This window comes from Corvus brachyrhynchos, unplaced genomic scaffold (genome assembly GCF_000691975.1).
Source record: "Corvus brachyrhynchos isolate BGI_N302 unplaced genomic scaffold, ASM69197v1 scaffold5, whole genome shotgun sequence".
NCBI classification, from domain to species: Eukaryota; Metazoa; Chordata; class Aves; order Passeriformes; family Corvidae; genus Corvus; species Corvus brachyrhynchos.
The window spans coordinates 5561141-5570745 of NW_008238321.1; the positions used below are offsets into that span (position 1 = coordinate 5561141).

The 9605-nt window shown below is 55.4% G+C and overlaps 1 protein-coding gene across 1 annotated transcript; it reads left to right on the plus strand.

Annotated features, from left to right (window-relative positions):
- Positions 1-2: 2 nt before the first annotated feature.
- Positions 3-2278, plus strand: MSRB1 (methionine sulfoxide reductase B1; the record flags this gene model as incomplete). The annotated part of the gene is made up of 3 exons (XM_017734272.1): positions 3-299; positions 410-524; positions 1012-2278. Coding segments are annotated over 3 exons (444 nt in total), but the record flags the coding sequence as incomplete, so codon positions are not given.
- Between the last annotated feature and the right edge of the window lie 7327 nt (positions 2279-9605).

Here is a 9605-nt window from a genome sequence, read left to right on the forward strand (position 1 = left end):
GTCCTGCCCCTCCACCCCCGTGCCTGGCCCTGGGGGTTCCGTGGGGGTCCGGCAGCCACAGCCCGGCAAAGTCCCACGTGAGTGTCCCGTGTCACCGCGCTGACGTGACCCCCCCGCTGTCCCCTGCACTGACCGCTCTTGTGCCGCCCTCCCCAGGCATCTACGTGTGTGCCAAGTGTGGCCATGAGCTGTTCTCCAGCCGGGCCAAGTACGAGCACTCGTCCCCGTGGCCAGCGTTCACCGAGACCCTGCACGGGGACAGCGTGGCCAAGCGCGAGGAGCGCCCGGGGGCTTTAAAGGTGCCGATCCCCGAACCCTTGGGATGTAACAAAAAAACACCCCCGGGCTTGTTTTCCATGAGCCCCTGAGAAAGCCGGATTGCTGCCAACCCCTCCCCTTGCTCTTTCAGGTGACGTGTGGCAAGTGTGGCAACGGGCTGGGCCACGAATTCCTCAACGATGGGCCCAAGAAGGGCCAGTCCCGCTTCTGAATATTCAGCAGCTCGCTGAAGTTCGTCCCGAAAGGTATCAGCTGTGGCTTGGCAGCTGTCCCAGCCCAGGGAGTTATTTTGGGGGCATGCTGTGTGCGCTGCAGTGCTTTCAGCAGCGTGGCTCTGGCAGTGCTGATAACACCAGAGAGCTGCTCATGGACTAAATCAGGCTCAGCCTGCTCAGCTCAAGGCTCCCCGACCTCCCACTGGAGCTCCTGGGTGTGACCACGGGTCTCCGTGGGTTTGAGGGGTGGCTGAGCTTTGGGGGGGTTCTCTGGGGGTGCAAAGAGAGGGCAGAGAGCCCCTGTGGTGGCACTGAGGGGCTGGGGGGGTTTGCTGGTCACTCCTTGGGGAAGTTGCCCAAGAAAAGGCTGTTGAGGAAAGGCTGCAGGAGGCCAAATTCCAGGCGGCACCACAGCCATGAGCTGCTGTCCTGCTTGTCAGGTGATGATGTGTAGCAAAACTCCCAAATAAAAAGGTTCTGGAGGAAGGAACATGAGCCCCAATTGTTCCTTTTTTAGGTAAAGCTGAAAATGACCTGAAGGAGAAATAAGCGAGCTGCTGCACCTGGCACTGCCCTGCGCTGATCCTGCCTTCACTCCTTGGGGTGCACTGTCCTGCCAAGGGCACCCACAGCAGCAGGAACTCCAAGGAAGCTCCTGGTTTCCCTGTTCTGGTTTGCCCCTGATGTCACGGTTTCCGCTTGATTTCCCTGCCAAGGTTTTATCCCCTGACTTCCCTGTCATGGTTCCCCATTTTCCCTGTTTCAGTTCCTCCCGATTTCTCTGTCATAGTTCTCTCCTGATTTCCCCATCACAGTTTTCCCCTGATTTCCCCATCACGGTTTTATCCCCTGGTTTTCCTAATCTGGTTCCCCTCTGGTTTCGCTGTCATGGGTCTCTCCTGGTTTCCCTGGTCCAGTTCCTCCTTGGGGCTCCATCCAAGGAGCTCCTGTGCCTGTGCTCCTGCCTCTGCTGAGCTCTGGGGAGGGTTTGCTGCTGACTTCAGCCGAGCCAGGACAGTCTCCAGATCCCAGCCAGGCACTGATGCAATCCAGGGTCGCTCCGCTGGCACTTCCAGGGAGTAGCGCGGGATTAGCCGAGGTCAGAGTGTGGGTTAATCCCTGGAGCTATTCTGGGCTGGGATCATGGTATGAACTGCCCTATATAAACCCTTCCAGGGTGCTGGGGCAAGGATGTTTTATGGTCCCACTGGGCAGCATCCAGGTGTTTTCCCCCTCTGCCCACCTCGCACACAGCACAGACGGTTCCACATCCGCGTCCTCGACTCTGCCCTGGCCTTACACCTGATTTAGCACTGTGTAATAAATTTCAGTGGCACTCAGGCTCCTCCTGGCTGTGCCCTGGTGGGAGGGAGGCCAGAATTGGGCCCACGGGCTGTGCTTGGCACCGCTCAGGCTCCGGGAATCGTGTCTGCGCTGCCTCAATGCTCCCAAGGGCTGTCACACTGATTCTCCTTAATTCAGCTCCTGATTCGTGGCCTTCCCTCCCTGTCCCAGAAGCCAAATCCTCCTCTGGAATTGGTACACAAGATCTTTAAAGATGGGGAAGGCTGTTGCTGACCTGTGGGGTTTAGAGGGGCCGCACTGCCGGTGCTGTTCCGGTGCAGCTGCACTCGGGGACACACTGGGGGCTTTTCTCTCCGTGTGTTTTGCCTCAGTCCCATGGATCCAAGGGCACAGGGGAAGTTTGCCACACCACCTCCTGGAGCTCAACTGCTGGTCTTGTACCTCTTTCCATACTGAAAATAAAGCACTGATTCACTGTGTTGGAGTGTTAAACACGCTGGGAATGGCATCCCAGTGCCGGGGGTTCCTTCTCTGCTCCGTGGCTGCAGGGATGGGGAGCCTGGGAGGGGTGGGATGTGTGTGGTTTTACCTGGAATCTTTCCCATTACCTCAGGTTTTGCCATGGGAAAGGGGGATGCTGATGCATTGGAGGCCGCTGGGCATTCCCAGGGCCAAAGCTCCACTGGGAACATTTCCTTTTCACTCCACTTCGCACTTTTTCCCAAGTGAAGCTGATTTTAGCTTGTTCCAAGTGTGTTCTTGGTACTTCCTGGGCTGTCAGGATTTTCTGGGCACAGGGAGCTGAGTTTCTCACCTGAACTTCCCCACATGAAGCTGTCTGCAGGACTGGAAGCCACAACCCTCGGCCTCACAAGGGGCTCTTCACCCCCTTGGAGCTGGATACCAGATCCCTGGAGCCTGGAGGCTTGAGCTGAGCTTTGCCAGACTCCAGTTCCCTGCTCCAATGGGGTAAAATTCTCTCTGGAACACAGGAGCCAGTGCCAGCTCTCCCCCATTGCCCTCACCTTGGGTCAACCTCCAGCTCTTAATTATTCACCAGATTCCAGTCTGAAGGTCCAAGCTGCCTTTTCACTGACTAATCCTTGGATTTTAGGATATTAAGGGGAAATTCTTCCCTGGGATGGTGGAGAGGCCCTGGCACAGGGTGCCCAGAGAAGCTGTGGCTGTCCCTGGATCCCTGGAAGTGTCCAAGGCCAGCCTGGACAGGGCTTGGAGCAGCCTGGGACAGTGGAAGGTGTCCCTGCCCTGGCAGGGGGTGGCACTGGGTGGGCTTTAAGGACCCTTCCAACCCAAACCATTCCAGGATTCTCCCAGGTCACGTGACATCCATGTGAGCCCTGGAGTGCTGGAAGCGTGGAAGGATGGGATTTTTGGAGTGGTTTCCCCTGAGATGTTGCAGTGGGAGGAAACCTTGGGAGTGTCAGCGGTGAGGGGATGGCAGAGCTTCCTCCCACCGCGGGCAGCGGGTGCCAGGGGAGATCCAGCCGGGATCCCTTCCACTCCTGCCCTGCCCAGCAGCCTGTGTGTGCCTCGGGGATCCGGCCGGAATTCCACGCTGCCTTGCAGTTCGTGGATGCGGGCACGGGAGGGTGCAAGTGCCTTTCCTAACCCTTCCAGGAAGAGCTGGGAAGGAGGAGGATGCTCCTGTGGGATCCCGTACATCCACCCCTGCAGCAACAAGGAAATATCCCCGGAGCCGAAAACCCCGGGATGGTTTAAATAGGGATGGGACATTTTCATGGAAATCTGGCTGGAGATGGGATTTTAGTAGGAATATTAAAGACCTGAAGGTGGAGAGCTCCAGGCAACGCCTGATGCTGAGGATTCAGGATGCAATCCCGCAGGATGGATCCCATCCCAGCTCCCCGAGCACCCTCAGCCCTGGGCACCACAGGGTCCCTCCCCGGATCCCTCTGGCTGCTCGGGGCACTCGGAAATCTGCTCTTCCCTCCCTCACTCCATGGCCCGGGCGTTCCCTGTGCCATTCCTCCTCATTTAATTATCCCACTAATGACAATTCTGCCTTAACGAGAGGACTTTGCTTAGTCGGGAGCAGCCGCCCCAGCCCGGCTTTAACGGCACAAATTCAATTACGTTTCCAGGCCGACACAAACTTCCCTGATTGTTTAAGAAATCATTCATTTCCTCCCCCGTAGCCTCCAGCTGACCTCCCTTTAGAGTTTTGTCATTTTTTTCCCCCCGCATGCCACGCACAGGACCTGCCCCTGACCCTCCTCGGGATGGCTCCAGCCGCCGGCAAAGCATCCAGAGCCCGCCGAGATTTAGATTAATTCTCTAGTAAGACAACAAGCCCTATAGAAATTATGTTATCCAAGGAAAAGGAAAATGACCTGGAGGCACTCGGAAGCTCTAATTACCGCTATTCCTTGGAGCCGGTGCCTGGCTGCTCCTGCTCCTCCTGCACCCTGGAATTCTCAGACATGTTTCCAGTGGCTGCCCAGCATCACAGCGATGGCTCCTTTAATATTTGTATCATTTTATTTAATATTTCCCTTTGATCCACACTTTTTCCCACTCTGAAAGCCCAAGACTCCAAAGCAGCAGTTTTGGATGGTTACACGTCCCTCGGGACAGGGAGCACAGCCTGATTTGGGGTGCTCTGGCACCATCGTTCCCCACAAACGTTGCCTTCATCCCAAGCTGTGCCAGGTTCCATCCCTTTGGTGGTCTCTGGAGCATCAGTTTGCTTCAAAGGGGTTATTTGGGTTCTTTTTGGGGCTGTGAAAATGCAGGTTTGTGTTAATTACAGGAAATAAAGGGATGGAAATTTTTAAAAATCCTACCCCGTCATGATTTCCTGGTGACACGGGGTTGGACGGAGAGGAGCCTCCCATCACCTCACCTGCTCCATCCCAGATCTCACCTGTCCCCCAGCACCTCCAGCTGCAGCTGGAGAAAATCCAAGGCTTATTCCACTTCATTCACCAATAATAACTTCATGCCCCTGTCCCAAATCCCACCTCTAGCTGGGCACTGGCTGATCCCATTCCCGAAGTTTGGTTAATCTCACCGAACCTCCCAGAGCCACAAGGTGGGGAAATTTGTTTTCGATTTGTGGTGTGTGTTAATGAGGAGATAATGACTGGAGACATCCAGAGCGAGTCTGAGCACGAAGGAAAAATGTTTAGCCCAAGGAAAATTTTAATCCTTTTTTTTTTTTCCCCTTCCCTGGTTGTAGAGATCCGACTTTTTAAGGCAATTAGTGAGGCTTTAGTTGTTAATCAGTCATACTTAGACACTCGCTTTGGGGTCTTATCTCCTGCTCCCAAGTGAGCATCGCCTCTAATCATGAGCTTCATTTTTGATGTGGGAAATACCTGTCCCAGGCGTGTTCCTGCACCGGCTGCACCAGGGCAGCACATGCGAGGTACAGATGGAATATTAGGAAAATTTTCTCGTGGAAGAGGTTGTAAAGCCCTGGAACTGGCTGGTGCAGCCACCAGCCCTGGAAGTGTTTGAGGACATGTGGATGTAGCCCTTAAGGACGTGGGTTAGTGGTGACCATGATGAGCTTTAAGGTCTTTTCCAACTCTAACAATTCCATGGGTCCATGCCTGAAGAGTCATGCCCACCATGGGCTCCATGCCCACACCAACTGCATCCCAAATTTTTGAGGGTGGCTTCCTTCTGGGTGTCCCAGCCTCTGCCTGGGGTGGGACTGATCCCCCCCACGCCGTGGGTGCCAATGGAGCCAGCATGGGAATGTCACAGCTCTGCTGCCCTCCCCATGCTCCAGTGTGGAGCTGGGTGAACCCAAACCACATCACCCCCGTGGCCCTGGGGAAGGGTTCACCAGGGAAGGATGTTTCAGGCTGTGCCAGCATCACTCCAGCCTCGTGCCAGCATCAGTCTGGCCCTGGGAGCACCCAGTCGGGCTTGTGCCAGCATCAGTCCAGCTCTGCCAGCATCGGTCTGGCCCTGTCAGCATCAGTCCAGCTCTGCCAGCACCAGTTCAGCCCTGCCAGCATCAATCCAGCTCTGCCAGCATCATCCCAGCCCTGCCAGCATCAGTCCAGCCCTGCACCAACACCGTCCAGCCTTCCCAGCACTGGTACAGCCTCATGCCAGCATCACCCCAGCCCTGTGAGCATTAGTCCAGCACTCCCAGCAGCATCACAGCCCTCCCAGCACCGTTCCAGCCCTTCCCCAGCATCATTCCAGCCCTGTGAGCATCCATCCAGCCCTGTGGCTGCTCCTGTGGGCAGCCCCAAACGCCCCCAACCCCCCAGGGGGGAGGCCGATGCCTGGCCAGGGCTCTCTCCCCACGTGGCTGCTCTATCAAACAATCCACTTGACTGTCTGCAGTAATGATTTGTTGCTTGTAAAGCTGCCGTGATTAACTACACTTTAGCCTCCTAGTTTCATGTCTTATCATGTTTCATCTCACACAAAAGACATTTACAGTCTATTTTCAACTTCAAAGCAAATGCTTCTTGCGTGAGCTTTAAGGCAGGCAAATATTTAAGCAGAACCTGTATGGCATTAGTGTCTCTTGATGTTCCCTGCTGAGTGAGGATGGATGGCTGCCCCAAAAGGCAGGTTTTTCCTATTGTTTTATGCACCAGTGATTAATATTTCATGTTCCCACTGTTACAGATTTGCTGGCTGGCACTGGCCTGCCCTGACAGTGCTTTCTTCATGTCTTACATGTCCAGCTTTTGTGCACTTGGATATAGGGAGTGTGACTCTTGGCAGGGTCCTCTGGGCTTATTGAAGCCTCCTGCCCAAATTTTTTGAATTAAGTCTGTCTCGATGATGTTAGGGAGGGTGGTGTGCTCTCCTTCCCCACCCACACCTCTGTCCTGTCCCTTCATGGAGCCCTTGGCTGCCCCAGATTTTGTGTGAGTGCTGTGCCCTCCCTCCCTGGCTGTGCCCCCACCAGGATGGGAACAGCGGGGATGGCACTGGGGGAATGGATCCTGCAGCAGCCAGAGGGTGAGGCTGGGTCCTGCCCTATGGAGCTGTGGGGTATGGACTGGGGTGAGAAGCTGCTCCCATGCCTGGTACCACCCACTGGCATCACCCTGGGCACTGCCACCACAACCTGGCACTGCCGTGGGGTTCTACTTCCCAGCTCCAGAGGAAGAAACACAGCGTTTGCACTGGATCCACCACCACTTCCACATCACAATTCCTAAAACCCCCACCAAATTCCCACCCAGCCTTGTCAGGGCAGGATGGAAACAGCCCAGGACCAAATTCCTCTGCTTTGAAGCCCCACTGGTGAGCGTTTGTCACAACATTAAATAGAATAAACCCAGGAACCATGAGGGCCGGCTCTGCTTATCCTCCAGCCTGGAGTTCATCTAATTCAGTTAGCATGACCAGTAAATAGAGCTCGTTTTAATTCAGATGCAGGGGTTGTTGTGGCTCGATCCTTTAATTCTAGGAGTAGGGGAGCTCTGGGAAGACTGCCAAGAATTTCTGCAGAGCCCACAATTGCTCCAGCACCGAAGGCTCTGGCTCTGGGTGCTCAGAGGCCACCGCCAAGTGATGTTTGGGATGAGGTGGGAGCTTCCCAGAGCACCTGGGAGGGTAAAAGGACTTTAAACTGCGTCATTATTGGGTGGAAAATAAAGACTTGAAAGCCACTGGGAGGGAATAAGCGGTAGAGTCTATTTAAAGAGGAAAAGCTGCGCTCGGGAGCGATGCTGGGGCCATGTGTCTGCAGGGCTGTGCTCATTCCTCTCAGATTATTTTAAATTTGAGCATCTTTTCTGCATCACAGTCTATCTTTGTTCCCCTCTGACGTCTTGGGATTTTATGGCCGGGGCTGTTCCTGCCAGCAGCGCCACAGCTCTGCTGGAAATCAACTTCCCTGCTTTAAACCCAATCTTGCAGGCATCCAATTCAAAGCGAGGCTCCAAATTAGTTAATCTCGGATTAATTTAAGATGCTGGCTCCAATGGGTGATGCACCAAGGCTCTGGCAGGGATGCAACACAGGCAGGAGGTGCTGCCTCTCCCAGCACATCCCGTGTCTGTCCGCCCATCCATCTGTCCAGGTGTGGGATGCTGATCCATGCAGCTCCCTGCTGTCTGTCGAGATGAGCTAACCCCGGGTAGTGGGACAGAACTGGGGTGCTGTGCTGGTTTCCCGGGAATTCTGGCTGGAAAGGGGCAGAGTTTGTAGGTGCAGGTGTGCAGTGTGAGGTCGGTGAGGGGTCAGGGGCTGAAGTAGCCGGGGAGACCCCTCCAAGCCGAGCGAGGGGTGGTGCCAGGCCGGCACCTCTGCTTCAGCAGGGATTAAATGGGAGCAAGGAGAGGCTGGGATTTGCCAATACCCACCGAGGGGTGAGAGGGATCAGGGCAAGATGGATCCTGTCTTCAACTGCAGCTGCTCACATGTGTGAATCTCCCAAATATGTGAGGTATTTGTTTAATTTCTCCATTTGAGGCCGTGTCCTGATGCTTATCAAACCTGGGGCTTGGACCAAGGCTCCGAGGAGGAATTGTGCTCTCCTGTTAATCTAAGGCATAATTTAAATCCTCAAAGTTTGGCTCAAATCGAGCCAATGTGGTTTGTGTGGGTCACTGCTGGGGCAGGATTGTTTTCACCCGGGATTGTGCAGGATCTGAGTTTGTGCTTTGTGAGACAGAGGGGTGAGGGGGATATTTTGGATCCTGGCATCCCAGGGAAGTGGGAGCATCCAAAGGGAGCTGTGACCACCTGAGCTCAGCCTCGGCCAGGCTGTGAGTACCTCCCGATGCTTCCCAGGCTGTTCCCAGCATCCAGGGGAAATAATTCGGCTGGCGCCGGGGTCCTGCTCCACCCGCCCGGCTCTCCCCGGGGACCTGCGGCTGAGCCGCGCTGCTGCTTCCCGGGAGAGCTCTGCCCGCGGCGCTCCAGCCCACGAGGAAGCTGAAATGACTGCAAACCATAAAGGAGTCTGTAAAATTAGCGGCTAATTAGCAGCGACTGCAGGGTACATCGCACCGCGGGCCGGCTGCGCTCCCCAGCCCCAGACATTCGCATGCGCCGTAGCCCTGAGCCACCACCTTGTAATTGAGAAATTAGGGCAAAACAAGGGATTTGTTGCTACAAATGATATGAGGAAATGGAAACACCTCCCAGCAGAGCCCTGGCAAGGCAACATCTGCCTCCTGGCACTGCGGTCCTCAGGAGGGAAGGCAGAGCAGCAGTGCGGCCGTGGCTGCGCCTCCTGGCAGGACTCGATCCAGCAGTTGGCGAACGCGGGGCACAGGATGTAGCCATGGGTAGATGTGGGCTGGAACAGGGTCTGGTGTCCCCTGCCACCAAATCTATTGTCCCCTGCTGCGGCACGGAGGGACGGGCTGGCACAGCCCTCAGAAGAGGGAGGGGGATGGACCAACCAATAACCAACCAAGCAAAACCAAACAGAAAAAAATCCCATGGATCAACAAACAACCCCTGGACACGGGTTATTGTTGGTGAATTTCAGGGCTGGGATTTTCCCTTCCCTCTGCTCCGGTTGCAGGCAGCCCTGAGCCGGGCAGCCGCGGAGGGGCCGAGGACTGCAAAGCATTTGCTGCAGAATCTGAAGAATTTGGAGTGAAACCCCCAAAGAAATTAAGGACAGATGGGTTAGAGGGGAAAAAAAGAAACCCAAATTCCTTCTGCTGCTCAGTGCCTGCCTCCAGGGCACTGCTGTGGCTGTGCTGAGGGCAGGGAGGGATGGATGGATGGATGGATGGATGGATGGATGGGCATCTTTCATGCCAGGCAGCTGCTGTGAGGACACCAGAACTGGGCCCAGGGGATGAAGCTCCTGCAGCACCCAGG